The sequence below is a fragment of the Sinocyclocheilus anshuiensis genome, unplaced genomic scaffold, assembly GCF_001515605.1.
Source record: "Sinocyclocheilus anshuiensis isolate Anshui unplaced genomic scaffold, SAMN03320099.WGS_v1.1 scaffold1230, whole genome shotgun sequence".
NCBI classification, from domain to species: Eukaryota; Metazoa; Chordata; class Actinopteri; order Cypriniformes; family Cyprinidae; genus Sinocyclocheilus; species Sinocyclocheilus anshuiensis.
The window spans coordinates 59,088-82,670 of record NW_015558637.1 but is presented as its reverse complement, the minus strand read 5'-3'; the positions used below and the strand labels follow the sequence as shown (position 1 = coordinate 82,670).

The 23,583-nt window shown below is 36.3% G+C and overlaps 3 protein-coding genes across 6 annotated transcripts; 1 reads left to right on the top strand and 2 right to left on the bottom strand.

The window, feature by feature from the left end:
• Position 1: 1 nt before the first annotated feature.
• LOC107680860 (chitobiosyldiphosphodolichol beta-mannosyltransferase-like) lies at positions 2-4,570 on the bottom strand. 2 transcript variants are annotated; one of them, XM_016476921.1, is made up of 13 exons: positions 4,280-4,570; positions 4,017-4,094; positions 3,815-3,918; positions 3,572-3,720; positions 3,404-3,493; positions 3,143-3,253; positions 2,870-2,991; positions 2,737-2,775; positions 1,743-1,802; positions 1,532-1,642; positions 1,312-1,426; positions 1,157-1,232; positions 2-337 (listed from the first exon to the last, which is right to left on the bottom strand). In XM_016476921.1, the coding sequence occupies exons 1-13, from the start codon at positions 4,551-4,553 to the stop codon at positions 200-202; spliced, it is 1,467 nt and encodes a 488-aa protein (XP_016332407.1). In that variant the 5' UTR covers positions 4,554-4,570; the 3' UTR covers positions 2-199. The 2 variants fall into 2 exon arrangements, with proteins under 2 accessions (XP_016332407.1, XP_016332408.1); XM_016476922.1 differs by lacking the exons at positions 3,143-3,253; positions 3,404-3,493 and having other exon boundaries at positions 190-337.
• A 586-nt stretch (positions 4,571-5,156) lies between these two features.
• Positions 5,157-8,162, top strand: LOC107680862 (UPF0764 protein C16orf89 homolog). The gene is made up of 8 exons (XM_016476924.1): positions 5,157-5,216; positions 5,908-6,055; positions 6,135-6,285; positions 6,374-6,491; positions 6,629-6,791; positions 6,910-7,014; positions 7,144-7,221; positions 7,867-8,162. The coding sequence occupies exons 2-8, from the start codon at positions 5,980-5,982 to the stop codon at positions 7,968-7,970; spliced, it is 795 nt and encodes a 264-aa protein (XP_016332410.1). The 5' UTR covers positions 5,157-5,216; positions 5,908-5,979; the 3' UTR covers positions 7,971-8,162.
• Positions 8,163-8,261: 99 nt separating this feature from the next.
• On the bottom strand, positions 8,262-21,755 carry ift70 (intraflagellar transport 70). Of its 3 annotated transcripts, XM_016476918.1 has the most exons (20): positions 21,588-21,755; positions 21,374-21,439; positions 20,814-21,023; positions 20,566-20,622; positions 19,993-20,128; positions 19,581-19,685; positions 19,367-19,495; positions 16,372-16,421; positions 14,256-14,408; positions 14,041-14,106; positions 13,694-13,747; positions 13,548-13,613; positions 13,315-13,391; positions 11,476-11,686; positions 10,786-10,833; positions 10,570-10,641; positions 10,349-10,452; positions 9,546-9,624; positions 9,046-9,175; positions 8,262-8,779 (listed from the first exon to the last, which is right to left on the bottom strand). In XM_016476918.1, exons 1-20 carry the CDS (start codon positions 21,639-21,641, stop codon positions 8,643-8,645), a joined length of 2,004 nt encoding a protein of 667 aa, XP_016332404.1. In that variant the 5' UTR covers positions 21,642-21,755; the 3' UTR covers positions 8,262-8,642. The 3 variants fall into 3 exon arrangements, with proteins under 3 accessions (XP_016332404.1, XP_016332405.1, XP_016332406.1); XM_016476919.1 differs by lacking the exon at positions 10,786-10,833; XM_016476920.1 differs by lacking the exon at positions 10,786-10,833 and having other exon boundaries at positions 13,315-13,385.
• Positions 21,756-23,583: the final 1,828 nt, after the last annotated feature.

Here is a 23,583-nt window from a genome sequence, read left to right as displayed (position 1 = left end):
ATAATATTTACAAGGATAGTGTGCTTTTTATTCTCATATTCAAGTCTTTCCCAATTGCATTGCTGGAATGCTGATTGTCCCGTTGTGGGGACAGTTAGCTTAAAATTGTGTACCCTGTGCAAATACCTGACAGTAACTTTCCATTGAATGGGAGTCAAAGGATTTGAGAGAACGTTAGATAAACCCATCACCTAGACAGTCAGTCGCAGTGCTCTTTAATAAGTGGCAGGACGTTATGGTCCCAGTTCTTATCCCAGCGCTGCTGCCCGCTTTCCCTTAGATTCTTCCTGAAGATGCCCAGTTTCCCCTGATCACTAGGGAAGTCTGAAAGCAGAAGCTACAGAGATAACAGAATTAGTTGTAAGCATTTGCCACGTTTATATTAGCAAGATCATGTAATATTGAAACGACGAGCCTTACACTGTAAGCTAATGAGTTGGTTTATCTGTGTTTTAATATGCCTATGATCATAGAGTTTTTAGATGGATGCTGAGGCTTTTTAGGTCCGTTAGAATCTGCAATCTCTGACCCAGTTCGTTTGCTGCAATACGCTGAGTTTTCTGCCAACTGGCAACCCGAGGTGTCGAAACATTATTGGGTAAACTGGCAGTGGGTAGAATCACACAGACCAAAACAAAAACAGACATTTCGACACGGAACACACATTTCAAAAGTCGAATAACTGGCTGTAGGACTGTTTCTTGGAGGAACAATTGTGAACTTAGTTAATAATTAGAAATCTCCAAACTTTTTTTCTCAAATATGGCCATTTTGAGAGAGATATGAAAGTTGCGTGAGTGAATTATGTGCGTCTGTGCAGCTCTAATGCACACCAGTATTCATACAGACCATGGTGTGTGTGTGTTGTAGCAGCTAGCAACGACGTATGATGACATGTAATGGTGTAGTAGTGGTGTCCCATTTCTTAGGGGAATAATTTCAGCCCTACCCCTTGACACTCTGTTTCAAGATGAAGGGGTATGAAATAGAATTGGGATTGGGCCTTAACATGTTTCCTAAATATATGCAAACATATTATGGTATTTTAATGCTTTAGTACGGTCAAAAAAGTTAGATACAACACCTTTAAGAAAAAAAATCTTGGTTTTGAATCTTGAGTCATATAGAGCAGTTTTTTAATCAATAGATGCCTTACCTTTAACTGTTCAGACAGCTCCTTGGAGTCTTTGAAAATGAGCCCATTTTCCTCATGTTTCACCAGCTCGTGCAAGCTAACAAGATACAAATAATGAGCAGATGACACCTTACATAACCCACACCTACTATAAAAGACCAGTCTCACAATCTTACCACTGAAAGTGTATGGCACAGACTGGCAGACAACAACCAAACATGTCGACCACTTTCATTGGAAGGTCAAGACCACTGGAGGATTTGTGCAAGCAGACCCCAAGATCAGCAGAACCTGTGCCAAAACATCATACTCATGTAAATACGTGTGTTTTAGGTCAAGACACTCAGCAATTCCTGGTCTATTAAGTTTATAATACTGTTAAAGAGATCCTCTCACCAAGTAAAACTGGATAATCCTCTGCTTCCAGCCATGGAGTGCAAATCTTGATATGATGAAATTCTTTAGAGTCAATCAGCTTCTTGTAATACTCCTTCTGAGGACCCTTACCTATATTGATAAATCACAGTGTTTGAAACACACAAACAGAGGCATTGGTCCACAGCTGATTTTATGGACATTTATACATATTAGACATTGTGGCGTGTACCTGTAATCACACAAACCAATGATGGAAGTTTGTGTCCTGCCTCTACAAACTTCTCATACTCTATTGGATAAAAAAAGAATCAAATGTTGAAGATTACATGGTCTAGTAAGTTTCAATACATAAATATACAACTGTAAATTACAGAAAAGGTTGTGGTACACTACAGTTCAAAAGTGTGAGGTTGGTAAGATTAAAAAATATATATATATAAAGTTTGTTTTTATTAAAAATGTAGTAAAAAGTAATATTGTGAAATATATTAAAATTTAAAATAACTTTTCTACTGTAATATATTTAAGATGACATTAATTCCTGTGGTGGCAAAGTGGAATTTTCAGCATCATTACTCCAGTCTTCAGTGTCACATGATCCTTCAAAAATCATTATAATATGATTATCAATGTTGAAAACGGCTGTTCTGCTTAATATTTTTGTGGAAACTTTGATATACTTTTCAAAGGAATCTTAGATGAATAGAAAGTTCAAAAGAAAAAAAATGATACAAAAAAAACATTCGCCGAATACCTCAAGCGTGTGTCGGAAATGTTACGCCCCTTACCATACTGTTGATGCTGTGTCCGGCTGGAGCGATGAGACAAAAACATGAAAACCCATTACAAACTAGGCATTTGTTGCATCCACATAGTGACGTAGATATGTGGGGGCATGTTAGAACGAGCCGTTTTAGGTAGGCGTGGTTAACTCTTAACTTTTATAAAGAATATCTCTTTGAATTTGAGACTTTAGTCTTTGCAACTTTACAGATCTTCTTTAAGAGCTTAGAGCTTGTAACACTCCAAAGAGAAAGGAAAAATTGAAATCGCATCATATGACCCCTTTAATTTTTTTTTACTAAATATATTTTGTCACTTTTGATCAATTTAATGCGTCTTTGCTGAATATATGTATTTAAATAAAAAATAAAAAAAATCTTACTGACCCCAAAAAACACAATACAGTAGTGTATATGGAGAGAAATAATAATAATAATAACCTTCAAGAGCTTGTAAAAGAACTGAGAAGTCTTCATCCTCTGAACATAAAAACATAAATAATGAAGAGTTAGGACATTTCAGTTAAAGGAATGAAGGATAATATCCCTATATCTCAGTGTAGACAGCACTGACCAGTCCAGCTGGTGCTGCTGATAAGCAGAGCAGGACGTCCAGCAGAGCGCGTCACAGCACCTGTCTGAGTACTGTGCTCTGTGAAGGCTGTCAGTTCCATGTACTCCTTAGTGACATCAGGACTAAGAGATTATAAAGAGGAATGTGTGAAACATTTATAAAATGCCAAAGACTAAGTTGCGAGAGGATATTATCCTTTTCAGAAAACGTTTATACTACTATATGTGTAACCGCAAGGAATGGGAGCAAATGGTTCTACATGAAAATACTTACCTAGGCCTAAATGGTAAGTAAGTACTGCCCATTCTGATAAACAGCTCATGTTGAAGTTTCAGAGGCGTTTCTCTAAATATCGGGGGTGGCTTGTCATATAATGTGGTTGCCCTACAATTGCAAAATTGATTAACTGGCTTGTCTTAAAAGTAAACTGTTTTACTAATATTATTATTAGTCATTAATTAAATGTTTATTTAATAATAATAATAATAAATGTAAATAAAGTATTATCTGATTCTAAATGAACACTAAACATACTCAATATTCCAGTTTTTCCGAAGATCTTCTCTCATTGCCTTAGTGACACATAAGTTATTATCCGAGAAACGTCCAAAGAGCTTCTCGTACCTGCCAACAACACAATGCACAGTTCAGACTATTCCCAAACACGGCTCAAAACACACTGTGTCATACCAGGATACTTACCATTTTGCCAACGTAACAATGAAATGATTCTCCCCATGAGTGAGAGCCATTATGGTGTATCCATAGTTGTGCCAGTCTATGATGAACTGGTTTCCCCTGAAACGACTTGCTGCCCATGCCACTGCTATAGCTGGCAGTCCAGGAGGATTCTACAGAATGCACACGTGACTTAGAGTTTCACTTGAAGACATAATAACATATAAAAATGACTTCATACTTTGCTTCATACAAAAAAACAGATACCTGCATAAGGATATAGCTTTGGTCCTCAATCTTTATCAACACATAGAACAGATGGAAAGACTGGAACATCACCTTTGAAGCATACCTGAAAATTCTGGGGCCAACTGAAAGGCAAAATGCAGTTCACATTCTTTATATCAGAATGACTGAGCATGGACTTTTGTGCTTTTATGCTTTCTTTCTGTGTATACGTTTATATTACCTGTAAGCCCCTTTAGTTCTGAAATGGGAAGTATGTCTATCCTGTCATCCTCAATAATGTCTTGATGAGGTTTAGTACCTATGTGAGCAACATGCCAGTGTTAGAGGTGCTAAAAATCAGCCCTGTGACCTGTATATGTAATGCATATCGAAGTGATTTAGTTTATCAGCACGCCTTGCATTCAAACATGGGGGAACATTCGACATCATGCATAAAATCAAATAGTGATGCAATATGAAGTGCATGCGTTAAAATGTATATACCAAGGAAGCCAATTAGGGTGACATTGTATCCGTGTCTGCTGAGAGAGAGCGCATGATACTGCATGCGAGGACTGCGCCCTATATCTCCCAGCACCAACACGCAAACGTTCAAATGTGCAAGTTCATCTCGTCCCTTTAATCCACTGGCTAGTACAAAAATAAGCACAACTACAGCGACTGGTAGAAGAGCCCACGATAAGCTTAACCCCGACACAAGTCCTAAAAGAACCAATGAAACTGTCACTACAGCTACTGCCGCATTGGCATCCGCCATTGTGTTTTCCTGATTATGACGTGACTGCCGCTGGCTGAATGTAGGGCAGGAAATTTAAAGAGACACGAACCACTGGCGAATAAGAACACCTAATTATAATCACCGTACATTAATGTTTTTGAATCAAAAGCATGTCAGTCGTACATTTTTAAATAATTTTGATGTAAATAATTTCAGATATTTTCATCGTCAATAGAGAAAGATGCTATTAGCAGCCAGATGATGCAGTTACAATACAAGATTTTAGTTAACTTTTTAAAAAGAAAGAAAGAAACCTGGAAATGATTAAAAAGACCAAGGAATGAGGAGAAATCCCACTCAGCAATAATATTCAAACTATGTGGTACCACAGGGTTTACTTCAGCGGACCTGAGCCACGTGATGGGTTTGCTATGACAAACTGCTTCCCCTCCGAAATAAGGAAAAAGCTGCTGGATAGACCACTCGTCCATAACCATTTTCCCTGTTCATTTTGTATTCGTAAAGGTCTTAAAATGTGGTATCATTTCCTTGTGTTTCTTGTTCTCTCGTCTACAACTGATTTATCAAACCAGGATGTGATTGATAACATACTTATGAGTTTATCCAAGGGAATCACATACTTTGACGTGCAGGGCAGAAACATCAACCTGGACGGTGTTGTTGGATACCGAATACTTCAAGGTAAGCCATCATTTTACAGATTGGACATGTTTTTTTTTTTTAATCACTTTGATTACTCGATTGTCTGAGTGCCACTTTACGTTTAAATTATGAACATTGGTTCAACTTTATAAAGATCATAAGATCATATTTTTTCTCTGGTCTAGCTTTTCAAGAGTCGTTCGTTGCAATGGACCTACATTGGACTCGGCTGTAAAATCGAGCACTGTATAGCCTTTTTAATGCAATTTCTGTCAGTATTTTTCTTAACTTTTGGCGCCGGTTAACTAACATCATTTACCTTAAAGACGTTGATTATATTGGTTATATGTAAATGCAGTAAAGGAAATTAACTGTCACATAATGAACTGCAAGCGCTCGAGCAAGCGGCGCTGCGCACTGTTTCTATAGTTACTGCATCAGTTCAACGCGTCTGATTCCGTTCATATTTAGCGCACTCCGGCAGAAGAACTTGTCATGTAACTTTTCTGGTTGCTACAAAGTTGTTTGAAAACGTTTAAAGTTAAGTTTAAGCAAACAAATGTATTAAAAAGAAAGCATTGTTTGGACCCCAGCGTTTTCCTTTTGGAGGGTTAAACACTTAATTTAGGGGCTCAAAACCCCCCAAAATCCACTGAGCTGAACATCTGAAGTAAACCGTCCATCAATGATTCCCCATTCTTCTTCTTTCTGCTTATATAACTCAGCGCAGCTGCAGGAGGCAACACGAACTTGGCCTCATTCAGATTTTCTGAGTCTCTCTCAGCGCGCAGCTGCCGTTTCTATGCTGAAGAGACTGAACAAGAGCCTTTCTACTGCCGTCAGCGCTCTTCAGGAGTCAGACCCCAAATACTTCAAAGGTAATGCTCTTTGGGGGAAATATATATATTCGAAACCATCTAATAATGGCACAGAAAGCATGCACTGTTTCTCCTACAGAGTTTGAGCCCATTTTGGACAGCTCCTTTTGGTCCCTGCCTGCAGAATGGAGCTCCACCGATCCCTCACTTCTTTATACCTCAGTGAGGTCTATGGAGTGCTATGATGAGCAGTTGAGTGACAAGTGCATGACTCTCCTTCTAGGAACATGGTAAGAAGATTGTAGCATAAAAGAAAAAAACAGCATCAAAAAGTTGTAAAAATCACAGTCAATACCGTAACTGTTATTTTATTGAAAGGAAAGACAATGGAACCCCATGTATTGTGACGAAGTCTTGTAGAGACACGATGACACAGTTTGGATGTCCACACTATTCCCTGTCCCACCAGCTACTGTACTTCATGATAGGAATGATGGTAAGGCATCCCTTTAATCTTTACTGTAGTATTAGCCAAAGATTGTTTACCTTTTGTTAAGAAGAGAAATTATCATACTTTTCTGATGCACCCTGAAATAAATCTGTGTGGTTTCAGTCTGACACTTGTGTCCACAGAAAGGGTGCTCCAGAATGCTCAAGGGGGACCTGAGATTGTCTCGTGTCAACATAACTGTGGAACATTATAAGAGAATCTTCTGCTCCAACATGATGAAAAGCAACCAGGATATTTTCAAGAATGCTATTACTGGCCAAATGCAGGACATCTTTATAGAGAACAGTTAGTAGAAGCAATAGGGTTATGAACAAATTATTGGAGTAACATTTGGTCACATCTTATAGATAAGATCCACTTACTGTATGTTTTTTTTTTTTCAACTAAATTATTTATTTTGCAGTCCTTTTATGTGGTTTAGTGGGATTCTCAGACTTCTATAAATTGGACTGGTTACAGTCTATTCTAACATGGCAAGACCAAGAAGCAGGCTGTTTTGGCAAAGAAGGTAAGTTAAAAGCATTTTAAATATATGTAAAATCGTGTCCTAATGTTTAACGACTGGATATTAAACAAAATCTTTAAGCCATACAGGTGTAGATCAAACTCTATGTTGCATATTGTTTTCCCCACTCAGAGGATATCTCCCAGATCTTTGAAGAATTCTTGGATGCCCCCCACAAACGGTTGAAAAGAAGAGAAAAGACACTCACAGGTGTTTGTTTGCTCTTAAAACAATAGTTCACCCAAAAATGAAAATTTGCTGAAAAGTTACTCACCCTCAAGTCATCCATGTAGAGTTTGTTTCTTTAGAAATTCAGCATCACTTGCTCACCAATGGATCCTCTGCAGTGAATGGGTGCCGTCAGAATGAGAGTCCAAACAGCTGATAAAAACACAATCCACAAGTAATCAACACAACTCCAGTCCATCAATTAACATCGTGTGTTTGTAATAAACAAATTCATCAAGACATCTTTAACTTCAAAAAAGTCGTCTCATCTGAATCAGGAGAGAAATATGCACAGATCAAACACTGTTAAACGAAAACTGTCCAAACTATCAAAAACTGTTATTTTTATCAGCTGTTTGGACTCTCATTCTGACGGCACCCATTCACTGCATAGAATCCATTGGTGAGCAAGTGACGTAACGCTACATTTCTCCAAATGCTTTCCGATGAAGAAACAAACTCATCTACATTTTGGATTGTCTGAGGGTGAGTACATTTTAAGTAAATTTTAATTTGTAGGTGAACCATTCCTTTAATGTTGCAGTTGCTGGAAAAAAAAAAAGAATTATTATTTAATTAATGTCACATGATTATGTGTTTCAAACTAACACATGTTTCTTTTCATAGATGGCTGCTCAAGTCATATGACAGGAGTTGCAGTGAGTGCATTAGGAGGTTTTCTCAACTATTACCTTTCAGAGCAGGACATAACGAAGAGACCTTTAATTTAAGGGCCATGCTTCATGAGATAATAGTTACAGAACTCAATTTCCTTCTTTATCAGGTTTTATAGATACATTTGGGATTTATTATTTCCTCTATGATCAGTTCTCTGTGAATGTGTGGTAGATTTAATGCTATGTAGGTAAAACAACATGATTCAAAGAAAGGCAAAGAGAAAGGCAAATTTTCTTCTAAAAAAACAAGAAAATGTATACTTTGTATCAAATAAAGAAAATGTACAGTATTATGATACATTTCTTATTCTGAGGAAAAATAACCAAACTGTACAATTTTAATGATAATGAACTGTGCATAAAAGGTTAAATATAGGCATATGCTATTATTTTAATGCAAACACAGGTTAGTTTAAATAAATAAAATGCCCTTTGTTGGTGAATATTTCAGCTATATTTAAGCTTTCATGTTTGGAGGGAGTGGACCCCTGTGGGTTCATTATTACAGCGAATGCATGCTTAAAAATTCATGTTTGACTTCCGTCCAGAAACAGCATGATCTCTCCAAAGCTGCTTAGAAAGTAGCCATGTTGAGATGTCTTATTAGTCATTCCACCATCCAGCCATGAAATCTTTTAGGCTTTAAAACGCCAGTCAGAAAACTGTGGTCTGTAATGAATATTTGCCCAATATCTTGTTCTAATATAGTTATAGGATGTTTAATGTCTACTCATTCCATCCTGTGACTTCACAGAAGACAGCTTTTATCAGGCGTGATTCATACGTGACGGTGTTCTTGCCAATGTGCATGCGGTCCTCCTCCAGAGGCTGCTCTATGATGGCAGGCACATCTTTTCCGTACACTAGAGGGGAGGGTAAAAAAAAGTAATTAATCCCATGGAGAATCTCAGGATTGAAAATTAATTAGCATCTCAGCTTTCAAAAACCAGCATTTCATCCCCACTGAATTAAACAATCAAAACAACAAGTAATCACTGGATTAGATTTTGATACTGTGCATATTACTGGAGGATTAAAGCTCTGCATTGACACAGTCCTGCTACATATGAAACAGGATTTTATCCTTCTATCTGTGGGATCAAACCATCTCTTTACAAGATATACTTACATTCACAGTGCTCAAGGAACTGAATGCACTCTTGTACCACTGAATCCTTGAGCATGATCATGTGCTTGGCCATGTTTTCCAGCAGTGAGAGAAAACATCTCTTAGCGTAGAACCACGTGTCTGTTCCAAGCTGAAATCATAGGATGTCAGTGTCATATCAAGCACAATAACGACATAATATCACATGGAAATCACATCAGTAAAACCAGTAAACATCAGCTGAACTTGAGACTAAAAGGAAATGCAGTAGCAATCCAATGCTGTACATACAGTATGCTACAGTATCATGACATCAAGAATGCTGAGGTCCTTGAGTAACACTGTTTATGCAGCTGGAAACAGCAAAACCTCTTCAGTGGATATTTGTGGATACACAAAAATAACATGTTGAGGATGGTAACCGAGCAGGACTAAGATAAATACAGCAAGTAAGGAATATGAAAGTTTATGTGCTGTCTGAACTCAACTAAATTAAAAACATTAAATGAAATATTGACTACCTTTTTGTTGTATGGCTCAAGACTCTTTATGACACGAGAAATGCCAAAGTCATAGTTCCCTTTAGCACAATACAAAGTCCTGTAAGAAATTAGGTGTTTTAAGTATGACACGTAATTCACATTGAGAATAGATGTCTTTAAAATGAAAGGCACGGATGATCTAATTTTTTTTTGGCACACATACTGTTTAAAGGTTTAGGGACTGTAAGATTTTCGAAAAGTTTTATCAAAGAAAAAGACACTTTTTTTTCTCAATGTTTTTAAAATAAGTCTCCTATGCTCACCAAGGCTTAATATATTTGATAAAAAATACAGTAAAATAGTAATAGTGTGAAATATCAACACAATTTAAAATAACTTTTTTTATTTTAATATACTTTAAAATGCAATTTATTCCATGCAAAGCTGAATTTTCAGCAGTCATTACTCCAGTCTTCAGTTTCACATAATTCTTCAGAAATCATTCTAATATGCTGATTTGGTGCTCAAGAAACATTTCTTATTATTATCATTGTTGAACAGTTGTGCTGCTTAATATTTTTGTGTAAACTGATAATTTTCGATTTAAAAAAATCATACTGACCCCAAACTTTTGAATGTTTTTAATATACACAGACTGCTTTCACAATGTCATCTTGTATTATTATGATATTTCAGATGTATTATTTGTGCGATATTTCAAAATGTAAAAGAAAAGTGAAAACAGTATCTGTAAAATCTGTATAAGATAAATGTTCATGAAGGTTGTTCTTAAGTGTTGATTTAGCATTTAGCATGGAATTATGTAAAAATATTTAACGTACCCTATTACAAGGTTGACAATACACAGATGAAAGATTTTTTTGTCTGGATCATCATATGAGATTTGCTCCTCTTCTTTCTCTATCTTCCTCATCAGTTCCTCTGCCTGTACAGACACAGAAACGAAAGGGTAAAAAAAAAAAAAAAAACGGAAAGAAAAATATGATGAAACAAAGCTGCTCCAATGATATCAATTATAGTTAAATAAGATTTAAATTTTTACCTCTTCATTTTGGCTGGTCATTATGTATGACACGCACAGGTTAGCAAGAACAATCGCACTGACGTTAAGGATCTACAGGACAAAATGTGACTTAATTAATTGCGAGGATGCTAAAACTAGGACACTTTTCAAAATAAAAAATAAAAAAATCAAACATCATGCCGCAAATTCCATGCAGTCACACAGGAAGACTCCAAGAGTCACAGATAATTTTACCGAGGGTTTTGTTTTGCAGGGACATTCTTGAATGTTACACTGTTCCAGCTAGCAAGCAGAGGAGCAAAGAACATGTTTTAATTTGAAAGGTTTAGATTTGTTATATAATTGTCTGCCAAGTACTGCCAAATGTCAGCCACCATCACAGAAGACAAATAAAATATTATTTATACATATTATATATACATATATATATTATAAAATGAAGTCAATTGTATATAAAAATATGAACAAAACAAGTAAAAAACAAAAAAAATGTAATGAAAATGTAATGGTTTTGCAATGGTAAAAAGACCTTCATTACAGGCAGGCTTCCTCTCCTTCAGGAAACCAGACAGTAATTTTAAAGCTCTATTCTGCAGTTGTGCATGCATAAGTTATTTTACACCCTAATATCCATGGGTCAAAGATAAATTACATATATGTATACTACATATATTTACTGTTTTTAACAAACACATCTGCATCCCACTGTTTATCCACAATTTAGGTTATTGTTATCCATTTTAAAATTTGATTATTCGTAAACTCTACTAAGCACTGAGGATTGTCATTTGTATTTCATACGTTATTCTTATTTTCATTTAAACGTGGACTTGGCTTTCATTAAAGGCACTGGTCTTTAAAGGGGCTCAAAATACATTACAATACAAGCGGCCAGAAAAGCACATTCAGTAACATTAAACTTACATTCTCATAATGCTTCTTAACGATGGGCTCATAGAAGCCAATGGCTTCTTTATATTTGTTGTCTTGCATGAAGAGCACATGAGCAACATTAAGTTTCCAAGTGTCGTGCTCATTGCAGAACTCCAGTGACTTATGGAAGATCTTTTCCACCATGCTGTAGTTCTCACGGTTCCAGTAGATTTTGGCCTGTGCCATTAGTACAGGGATGTACCTTAAAAAAAGTTCAAGAAAATGCACTCAAAAGAATTTATATATGGTGAACATGTTACATGCGTTTACAAAAATGAAGTACAGAACAGAAATTTAAGGATGAATCTTTAGTAATCACCTCTTTTGTAAGTCACTTTATACAAAGCGTCTACTTAATGCATAAATGTAATCAAATGTAACTGAATGTTAAATTTACCTCTCAAGAACTTCGTCATAGTCTTGGACATATTTTTTTAGGGATTCATCATCCTGGTTGTGCCTTGCTTCCTGCACCTTCGAGAAAAGAGGTTTTAGAATTTCTAAATTCTAATTAGCCATTTCAGTGTCAGACATATTGATATCATAAGGGTGTATTCAAGGAGTAATATTTGACACAAGTAGACACATAAATGCTGTGAATTGTTGAAAGACAAAATGCAAAGCTGTAACCTGTTTCGTAACGTTGCGTAGTTGCTCAGTAAGTTTTCCAGCAATTTCGTCAAATTTTCGGAAAGCCTGCGTCAGATGAAAAGTCAATTAATTCAAAAACAAATGCTCACTAGATACTTGCCAAGACTCTGCAAAAGATCACTTACTTCCTCAGGTGCTGTCTGACATGTGATAATGGCATCCAGGAACTCATAGAGGTACTATAAACAGGAGAACAAAACATTAGCCCTACCGTCTTGATGTGAGTTCGGACAGATATGTCAATATGCATGAGGCAACTATGCAATTATCATCTGGTGTGTTATTACTTGCACATGCCTTATGGCCAGGGGAATCAATCAATGTGGACGTTATTATTGGAACGACTATCTGGGCTAATAAAAAGTGGAGACTTGTATATACATGATTTAATTTTTATAAAACTAATAGTGCAAATACAACGAGGCTGATGAGAAATAAAACATGAAATTGCTACAAAATAATTCTGCCTTACCGGTGTGAGAAACTTGTAAGTGAGATGAGCATTTTCCGCCAAGACATCTGCAGCGAGGTCAAAGTACTATAGACAACAAAAGCAACAACAAAACCCTCATACACCTCTTAAAGAAAAATTTAAAAGTTTCTATAAAAGCTAAAGTGCATAATTTATATGCTACTACCAAACAGTTTCCTGAACACTAAGAACTGTTATCAATGAAGCACACTAAACTCATATTTACAGTAAAGCAATAGTAAGTTGCCAAAAGTGACAGGAGGAAAGGGGTTTTGCTGAAGGAGAAAAGCAAGTTTCTCAAAACCCTCTGTGGGCTTGGTGTCCATGTTCATTAGGGCCTGGTTGTGAAGAGTGACTGGATCCAGCTCCTAAATGTAAAAAAAAAAAAGAGAGAGACACTTACAATGGACATAATCATTAACTCTTTGGTTGATAGACTTTAAACGATCATTATATGGGCCAACTTCCAAATGTAAAAGCATTTCTTACACATAGAAAGAGAGTGAGGGAGCAAAATACGCTAATTAACAAATTATTGACTAATTAACTAAAAACTATCAAATGTATACATGGTAAATAATTTCAGCTCTACATTCTGTTCCACTAGAGACCTAATCTTTAGTAATCACCTCTTTTGTAAGTCACTTTATACAAAGCGTCTACTTAATGCATAAATGTAATCAAATGTAACTGAATGTTAAATTTACCTCTCAAGAACTTCGTCATAGTCTTGGACATATTTTTTTAGGGATTCATCATCCTGGTTGTGCCTTGCTTCCTGCACCTTCGAGAAAAGAGGTTTTAGAATTTCTAAATTCTAATTAGCCATTTCAGTGTCAGACATATTGATATCATAAGGGTGTATTCAAGGAGTAATATTTGACACAAGTAGACACATAAATGCTGTGAATTGTTGAAAGACAAAATGCAAAGCTGTAACCTGTTTCGTAACGTTGCGTAGTTGCTCAGTAAGTTTTCCAGCAATTTCGTCAAATTTTCGGAAAGCCTGCGTCAGATGAAAAGTCAATTAATTCAAAAACAAATGCTCACTAGATACTTGCCAAGACTCTGCAAAAGATCACTTACTTCCTCAGGTGCTGTCTGACATGTGATAATGGCATCCAGGAACTCATAGAGGTACTATAAACAGGAGAACAAAACATTAGCCCTACCGTCTTGATGTGAGTTCGGACAGATATGTCAATATGCATGAGGCAACTATGCAATTATCATCTGGTGTGTTATTACTTGCACATGCCTTATGGCCAGGGGAATCAATCAATGTGGACGTTATTATTGGAACGACTATCTGGGCTAATAAAAAGTGGAGACTTGTATATACATGATTTAATTTTTATAAAACTAATAGTGCAAATACAACGAGGCTGATGAGAAATAAAACATGAAATTGCTACAAAATAATTCTGCCTTACCGGTGTGAGAAACTTGTAAGTGAGATGAGCATTTTCCGCCAAGACATCTGCAGCGAGGTCAAAGTACTATAGACAACAAAAGCAACAACAAAACCCTCATACACCTCTTAAAGAAAAATTTAAAAGTTTCTATAAAAGCTAAAGTGCATAATTTATATGCTACTACCAAACAGTTTCCTGAACACTAAGAACTGTTATCAATGAAGCACACTAAACTCATATTTACAGTAAAGCAATAGTAAGTTGCCAAAAGTGACAGGAGGAAAGGGGTTTTGCTGAAGGAGAAAAGCAAGTTTCTCAAAACCCTCTGTGGGCTTGGTGTCCATGTTCATTAGGGCCTGGTTGTGAAGAGTGACTGGATCCAGCTCCTAAATGTAAAAAAAAAAAAGAGAGAGACACTTACAATGGACATAATCATTAACTCTTTGGTTGATAGACTTTAAACGATCATTATATGGGCCAACTTCCAAATGTAAAAGCATTTCTTACACATAGAAAGAGAGTGAGGGAGCAAAATACGCTAATTAACAAATTATTGACTAATTAACTAAAAACTATCAAATGTATACATGGTAAATAATTTCAGCTCTACATTCTGTTCCACTAGAGACCTGCAGATGGCTACGTTTGCTTGTCCATTTCTTCAGAACAGATTTGAGGAATTCCATCTATGAATAAACTTAAGACTTCAGCATGGAGGGTTGTCTATCTGTAAACTACCATTAAAATGGCACTGTATCATTGTTACTTAAATCAAATAAATAAGCACATGTTGTCTATATATAGGCCCTCTTTTAAGGAAATTATATAACCCTGTAAATATAACTTTGCACAGTACCCTGAATTCTTATTTAAATCTGGTACATTCCTTGCGCTAGTCCTAGCTGTTTAAAAATACCTGCCCTGCGGGAAGAAACAGTGTATTTAATGAGTGCTTATGTAAGATGGATCACGGTTTGTACTCATTAACTTCGAGGTGCCAGCACAAACTGGCACAGAGACATGTCCCTGCAGCCCACCATCATTCCAGCCAGCAGGTGTGGGCTTACCATCTCTCACAATACAAACCCCAGCAGAAAAGGATTAAACCTGCACCGGAATCTCAGACTCAAACACAGCAAATTCCCAGTGCATAATTACAGGCAATCTGGTAAGGATTTGAGAAAATTAAACTTGTATTGTACTTTTAAAAGCCAGTAAAACTGACTAGGTCATTTTCTTTCTTCTGAAATGGACGGCACATGGTCTGTCAATATAGGATAAAAGTTCGTCAAATGTGCATGTGAACTGGCATGCCTATGACATTGATTCATAAGAAGATATCCTGCAAGACTGAGCTCGCTCAGATCAAACAGCATAACTAATGAGGAAAATATTCTCTTGACAGGCATCTGATCTTATTCGGCAGCCTTTGTTTGCTGCATTGCTATAGAAATGAGAAAACAGAACTCAGGAAAGATTTTAGAGCAAAATCACCTGGAAATATACTGGAATAAAATAGTAATGAGATATAAACACATTAACAGGTGCTTTTAGTGATCAAATTACAATCGGACAGCACATGAATACATTAAATGCCAAGTGTAAATGGACCTAAAATGATAAGATTGTGATTTGATCACTAAAAATAAGTTCGAAGGTGGTTAGAGATGGTTTCTGATTTCATTTCATTAAGAATAAATGTGACAAGGTGTAAATGCTAATGCATTTTGATTAAGCAATATATAATTATTACGCTGATTAAGTAATATATAATGAGGTTGTGCTACAAATAATAATTATCCGTCACTTTGATGGACTAGGTTATAATCATAACCATAACCTCTTTTTGTTCTGCTTGCACAATGCGAATAAATCAACAGACTCAATTTAATGAACAATATCTCATGTATTATTTCAATGAACTACACTTACAATCTCTCATTTCTCTCCCCAATTCCTCAGTCATGTCTCCCTCCTGGTGTTTTTGCGGGGGCATTTTAAAACTTTATTTTCTTCTTTTTTCTTCATATCTAATCCCTATTTGCATCCCTTACTTTTAAGCAGGGAAACACAATAGACCAGACAGATTATTTGTTTTATCTGTCGAAATGACAAAACAAGCATTTTGAATCCATTGTTGTTTTAAAAACTCTGTAGATGGTAGAACATTTATGGTTAAAGCAATCTCTGATGCAATACATGAGTGCCATTCCATTTCGAATGGATAAGTGAGAGACATTTGAATGCAATCCTACTAAACAATATCAAGATTCTATCTGGATACAAAATGCATGTGAATGCAGTGTCAAGGGGAAAAAAGTGTTACCACAGAGGTGAAATTTTTAGTACCTCTTCTGATCTGGGGGGCATGTCAGTCAGTGCTTCTTGTGCTGCAACATCTGCAAACAAAAAAAAAATAAAAAAATTAGATATATGAGGCCATAATCACTGAATTACATTAACTGAAGTTCAATAGTAGCCGTTACAGTAGGCAGTCAAAACAAAGCAGTGTATCACCCCAGGCTAAATTATGCAGAAAGCCACTGAGCAAAACATAGTCTGTGCTGCAGACTTCATGCTTAATGCAATGCCACTAGGAATTAGGGCTGCACGATATTGGAAAAAACTCACATTGCGATATTTGGTTTTTCTGCGATATATATTGCGATATGAAAAATAAAATCTATTATAAAAAAAAATAATAATCAATGATTGGGGTGATTTTGTAGCTGAGTAAATCAGCATAGGAAATAAACAAATTACAAGCATAGATAAATATAATAGAACAAAGATACAAATGAAATAAACAGTGCTTTTTATTTTTAAGGCAAGTCTAACAGTATTCAGGCACAGAAATGTAATAATCAAATGTAAAATAACACTGCATAGTCTTCACTGTATAAATTAAATCTAATAAATCTGTGTTAAAGCTACAAAAGTGATTTTTCTCTGTGTTTTGTATGATTAACATGACACAGAAACAGGGTTGGGGAGTAACGGAATACATGTAACGGCGTTGCATGTAATGTAATCTGTTACAGTTACATCAAAAAACAAAGTATTTACATTTTGTAAAAAGTGGGAATACTATCAGGATTACATTTGTTTAATTTAAAATTAAATAAATGAGTATTTTGACATAAAGCTATATATTTAGCGCTGCTTCATCATAGTTCCCTGAACAGGCCTCAAATATAGGCCCTAGCCCGGCCCGTGTCCGACAGCTTATCAGAATTACCGGCCCGAGCCCATCTTTTTTCCCCCTTCTCCCAAAACAGCTTATACTACTTCAGCTATTAAAATTATTCAGTTTTGTATGTAATGGCAAAGTGATTATATTTCGTTTAGTTTTTTTATTAAGTTAATTTAGAAAAACGTTTGGAGAATTTTTTGTTCGTTACACAAGTTTTTTTTTTTTTTAAGTAACGACCAAGCGGTACTACCGCGGTAGCACGTTCTCGTGTTGTTTCCACCAGCGCTGCAATTTTTTTTCATCACTAATTGATGGATGTCTAAAATATAAAAATAAGGAGAAGCCTAAAACAGGCCCGAGGCCCGGCCCACGTCTGAACTATGACGTGAAAATTGGCCCGAAGCCCGGCCCTAGGGGTGTAAAAAAGTCGGGGCCCAACGGGCCCGGCATGAAATTGGTTCTGTTGGTTCTGGTTCTGTTGACACATGTTGACTCACGTGAGCCGCCTGCTGGTGCGTGCGCAAATAACACCCATCTACAATTATTCTCCTCAAACACAGGATGAATTAATTACGATGCTTCCTGCTGGGAAAAACGTTTTCATGTCTGGAAATTTCAGTTATTTTGTTTTCAAAGAGGATAAAGGAAATAACATAGTTGTATAGTGTAAGCTATGCATGAAGACTCTTGCTTTAACAAAGGCTACTTAACCAACTTGAACATTTGCAGGTACGAGTCCGACTAGCATGGAAATCATCATGTTAGCTAAAATTTAGTGTTTGTTAGTGCTTTAAAATTCCATGGTGTGCATGACTGCAGTTGTAAATTTTCTAGCGGAAAATGAGCCAGAAAATGTAGAAATTAACATGAGAGTCCCCACACTCCAGATCAGTCAGTGAAATAAAGAAAGATAGCATTTCACATGCATTTCAACATGTAGGCTTATTTTAAAATAGACTAATATGTACATGGTGTACATTTTTTAATGTTGTGTATAAACTATATTTATTTTTACTTGTACATGTTAAATAAATAAAAAAATAAATAAAATGGTAATACTAAACTGCATAGCCACTAGATGTCTGCATAGCCTTTTTATATAAATATACGGGCTGTAATATCTAGAGGGTGAAACAAGACACGATTTTTAATAGTTTCAAATAGTTTTTACTATAGTTTTTATTAGTTTTAATTTTAAAGTCATAGTTAAATAAAAGTAGGCTAATTAGATATTGCTTTTTTGACTTATTTACATATGTAACTTGAAGTAATCCAAAATTAATCAGATTACATTACTTTTATATTGTGGTACTTGGATTACGTTACTGAATACTTTTTTAATGAAGTAATTTGTAACCGTAACGGAATACATTTTAAAAGTAACCCTCCCAACCCTGCACAGAAAGCAGCAGGAACATTGAACTGCTGTGAATATATTGTTATCCTCTTTCTTTCTTAATTGTTTACCTCCACCTAAGCCATAAGCAACTGTTTTTACAAGGATACTTACAGAGACATGCATTTTGACATAGTTTCGTGCGTATGTGTTATTTCAGGCACAAATAGTAGTGGAAGTGAACGGAATTCAGAGTTCATGTGCATCTGCGTGGCTCTCACCATGTCTACAACGGACGCGAGCAGCACGGCGCGACGCAACAAAATACAATAGAACCCATTATAATCAGTGATGCTGTGTGACTGACTACACTGGTGCAGCGCGACACGACAAATCCCCGACAGTAAACTGATGCCTCCTTTTATTTATGACGTACTGACACAAAGTTCAAATGATTTGCAAAGGTCACTTTGTCGCGTCCAGTGTAGACAGACTTTGGGGCTGTTCAGATGGCGCCCCTAAAAACGCGTGGAAAACACCAGCCGCGCTGCTTTCTCCTTCTTTAGTATAAATATAACGATCAGTATACTAAACATCGCACATCCTGCGATGTGACTATCGTGGATTCACACATCGCGATATCGATGCTGAAACGATATATCGTGCAGCCCTACTAGGAATCCTGGAAGGTCACAGATTCTGCTAATGGATTTGCGGTATATCATACGCTATGAATAAATAGAGTTCACTTCAAAAGCACATGATAGGAAGGCGCCTAAGTCAAACATCAGGTCGGGTGGTTGATCTATACTTACAGTTTTTCAGCTGGTATTCAATAGCTGCTTTCAGATTAAAGGCTTCAATCAAAGCAGTTTCATGAAGGACAAGGGTGTTGCCAACACTTCTTACATCAATGCCTTCTGTTGTCATTCCAATACTGAGCTCTATGGACATAAGAATCACTCACTGAAATTCACTCTATAGGATAGCAAATCTTGCAACACCTAAAGGATTTTCTGTTACAAATACCTGGATGCTCTCTGATTCCACGCTCAATCATTTCTGCAATATATTTGAGTGCTGAAGCATACTGCTTTAAACTGTAGTAACAAAGTGCTATATTGTAGGCCAGATCTGTAAAAAAACAAAACAAAAAAAAACAATCAGACAGAGTCCAGCACAACTAGTTTTGGAAAACATCACAGTGTGTCAAAAGGTCTCCATTCCCACATTCATTTCCATTAAAAAAAATCTAAATTACTACCCTTACGCAGTGTGGTCAACCAGTCAATGTTATGTTTGTAACTCTTGGCAGAACAGTTTCTGGGAGACACCAGTGTGTGTGTTTGTCTGTTTTGTCTATTAAGCTCCTGCATGTAGACACCACAAACACACACAGCTATAATTCAATGGAACCAGTACTAAAGAAGTTCATCCTCACCTGGCTGGTAGCCCAGTACATTCATGGAGGACATAAACTTTATGCAAGCCTCTTCATACTCGCCCTCCTTATAAAGCAAACACCCGAGATCCACATCATAGTCTGGATCATCCTGAGGCAACTGCTCAACCAGAGTCTGGAGAAGCAAAACCAAATATTCCAACAAAATAGAACAGTCTAAAAACAGTTGCTCATGCCACATTCTGTGCTCAAATGGTGATTCATTTTCCACATGTGCCATAGCTCAGGGTTCTTACGGGATGTTTCATGTATACTGTGGCTTTAAAAAGCATTCGGACACTTAAAGGGATAGTTCACTCAAAAACAAAAATTCTGTAATCATTTACTCACCCTTTTATTAAATTACTAGTTATTTTAAAAAGAAAAAGAAATAAGATTCAACATAAGAACTTCTTTTCAAGATTTTCACAAAGAACATTAAAAAATATATATTTCTTAAATAATTTTCCAAATGTGTTTCATAGAAGAAGTAAATTGTGGTTTGTGGTTTAAATTGTGGTTTAGAATGTCATAACGGTGAATACATTTTGTCTGAAAGAAAAATGCTGGTACCTTTGCACCTGAAAAATCTTCCTCTCCATATGTGATGGCAGCTTGAAGTTTAATCATCTGTTTAGAAATGGGATGAATAATAATATTTATTTTTAATAAATATTTATTTTTATTTACACATACTTATTACTTACATATATTTACTGTATATTATAATGGGAAAAAAACTGCAAAACAGTTTTAAGGCTGGTACATTTTCTTAATTCACCATTTTTTTGCAGATGTGACTAAATGTAAGGTTTATCCACCTTAGTATGACTAGTTGTGCTGTCCAAGAGAAAAGTAGCTTTCATGGCCTCTGGGAAGGCACACGCTCCATACAGAGACTGGGCATAGTAAAGTTTGTAGTCCTCGACCTCTGGATGAAGCTGCGTCAGCTGTTCATAACATTCTGCTGCATTAGTGAAGTCCTGCATGTGGTAGTAGCAATAGCCTAGGAGAGACAGAGCAGCCCTGGACTGGACATAAAGAGAGAGACTGTCACATAAAATAGAAATTATATATATATACACATACATATATCCGTTCATTAAAAATTCCATTATTGTTTTAAAGTTCAGCCCAGGACTGGTCATGTCACATAAAACGAAATTACTGTACATATTATTTCTTATCTAGGCAAAGAGAGATATATCCTCTAAATAATTACACTAATTTTATAATTTAAATGGCTAAACTGCGATTTATTCGAGTTATTTGTGGTTTGGGTTCTTTTCCTTAACAGCAGAAAACACCATTTTAAAGCACAGGTCGTTTATTGATTGATTCAATGTAAAGAATGAGTTGAGTTATGACTGCTGTAACTTACTTTATTGTGTTTCTGATGTTCTTTGCTCAGAATATTAATTGCGTCTCCATATCGTCCTTCTTTGATCTTATAAAGAAAGAAAAAAGGATTAGTAAAAAGCCAATCATTTCGATAAAAAAAGAAAATCGTTTTGCTAAATGTGCGAATGCAAGCAAACAACATAAGACCAGTGGTAACTAAGCTAGCCTGTTAGCTTGTACAGCTAATAACTCACCATTTTGTACACGGTGGCTGTGTATTCGCCGTCTTTAATCGTTGTTAGCGGCATTATTGAACTCAAATGCTACATAAGCAAATGTAAATAACGTCAAATTTAATAAAGCTGAATACGTATCCCTCTGTGTTTTCAGAGACACGACGCAGACATCCTGTCTCTTAGCAACCGTCCCAGAAACGGATGTGACATAATTATTATACTCTCTCTCTCTCTCTCTCACACACTCACACACACACACACACACACACACACACTAATAGTAAAAAAATACACAAACAATGTTCTCAAATTTGATTTATTTCACGTGGAAATGTTGGAACACTTTAAAAGTGCATGCTAACTTTACTGGTTACTAAACAAACTAAAATCATATTAAAACAGTATCTTTTTAAGCATTACATTACACAGTCACAAATGAGCAAACAAATTCTTACAGAACTCTTTGGACCTCAAGGAAGAGTTTGAAATTCAAACCATAGTGGCTTGCTCATACAAGCCAAGGGTTTGGAAAAGATGTGTGTGATGGGGGAATGTTTTAAAACAGGAGGGAGTGTTCTTCAGTCTTGGGACAGACTGGTGGAGCAACCGAGACACAGAACTCCAGGAGCACTTTAAAGAGCACACCAAACTCTCTGACTGGTATGTAAACATGGATATTTCAATCTACATACTTTCATAATTCCAAAAGTGTAGGTTATTTAAGCTGATTATGTATCAGTGTAAAGATTTCATATATGAAATGCATTATATATATATTATTTCTTGTTTTTATTCTATTTTCACATGCACGTTGTTTTAAAAATGTAGCTTTCTTACAGACCATGAAGAAAATGTCATGCACAGCTATCAGGCAAGTCGGCACAGATTTTGCCCTGAAACCAAATATGGTCTATATGCACCAATATTATTTTTAGGATTAAGATTAATAGTGTGTTTAGTAGCACAGGGCTTGATTTATCTCTCAGTAAGCATACATCATCTGCTTAAAAAAAAAACACACAACAAATTTCTTGTGTGTGTGCGCACACCTGGTGTATAAAGCTAATGCTGATTCTGATTCTGATTCTTAGAGAGGAAAAGACCAGGGCAGTCATTTCAACATTTTCAAGGGCAAAGTTTCAGTAATTACACTTGTAATTTCTGCATGTACTTGTGCAGGAAACTTAAAGAACCAGAATGAGTTTCAGGGTGGGCCTGTTGTTCCTGACCATGACTGTGGTCGTAGTCTGTGGTCAGAAGAGACGCCTTGCAAAAGAGGAGTGGAACTACCGTGATGGCTGTAAGTGGATCTGTGTCTTTTTGTTTAATAAAACAAACACTAGCTGATTTATGCATTAATGTTCTTGCTGATATGTTATTAAGGTTTCAGAATTTTTTGTTCAGATGAACCTGAAATATACTGCTAGATAATATTACGGTAGCAATTGATAAAAATGTCAATGATATTGCTTTTCTGGTCCTCAGCTGAGAGAGTAAGCATGCGAGGAGTTGCAAATCTGACTCAAGTGCTTGATGACTGGAGGTTTGACATCCTGAATCAAGTAAAAGGACTCCTGCAGAACGACCACCAGTCCTTGCTGCCTGACTACTCCAGGTACACTTTCATGAGGTTCAATGTGTTCATCAAACTCTCAGATTCAGGCATTCTTCCTTTCCGCAGACAGAAAACAGCAGGAACACAACGTTGTTATTTTGGTATCTGCAGCTATGTCAAAATGTGGACTGTGTTCTTTCAGAGCAGAACATTTCATTATGCTGGTAACTTTGCAAAATATTTTATGTGCTTAATGGGGAACTTCCTGGCTCCTTATGGTTTGGAATCTAGTCATCTTCATATTCCTCAAAGCTATTTGCCAACCAGTGGCTGCGCTATACCGTGCTGCTCTCATATTTCTTTCTCTCTTTAACTCTTCCCAGGATCCAACCTCTCTCTGAGGCGCTGGATGACTTGTACAAAGAGTTCAATGCCCTGAAAACTCATCTTGGTGAGCTG

What these genes read in the sequence shown, in the direction of transcription:
- LOC107680860 (XM_016476921.1), bottom strand. Translation starts at nt 4,553, where the DNA reads ATGGCGGATGCCAATGCGGCAGTAGCTGTAGTGACAGTTTCATTGGTT. An exon ending in TACTTACCATTTAGGCCTAG is followed by an intron (nt 2,992 to 3,142) that starts GTAAGTATTTTC and finishes ATAATCTCTTAG; the next exon opens with TCCTGATGTCACTAAGGAGT. An exon ending in TCTTTTACAAGCTCTTGAAG is followed by an intron (nt 1,803 to 2,736) that starts GTTATTATTATT and finishes TTTATCCAATAG; the next exon opens with AGTATGAGAAGTTTGTAGAG.
- ift70 (XM_016476918.1), bottom strand. Translation starts at nt 21,641, where the DNA reads ATGCCGCTAACAACGATTAAAGACGGCGAATACACAGCCACCGTGTAC. An exon ending in AAGATTTTTCAGGTGCAAAG is followed by an intron (nt 20,129 to 20,565) that starts GTACCAGCATTT and finishes TTGCTTCTCCAG; the next exon opens with ACTCTGGTTGAGCAGTTGCC. An exon ending in ATTGTCAACCTTGTAATAGG is followed by an intron (nt 9,625 to 10,348) that starts GTACGTTAAATA and finishes AATTTCTTACAG; the next exon opens with GACTTTGTATTGTGCTAAAG.
- LOC107680862 (XM_016476924.1), top strand. Translation starts at nt 5,980, where the DNA reads ATGCTGAAGAGACTGAACAAGAGCCTTTCTACTGCCGTCAGCGCTCTT. An exon ending in AGACCCCAAATACTTCAAAG is followed by an intron (nt 6,056 to 6,134) that starts GTAATGCTCTTT and finishes TTTCTCCTACAG; the next exon opens with AGTTTGAGCCCATTTTGGAC. An exon ending in AAGAGAAAAGACACTCACAG is followed by an intron (nt 7,222 to 7,866) that starts GTGTTTGTTTGC and finishes TTCTTTTCATAG; the next exon opens with ATGGCTGCTCAAGTCATATG.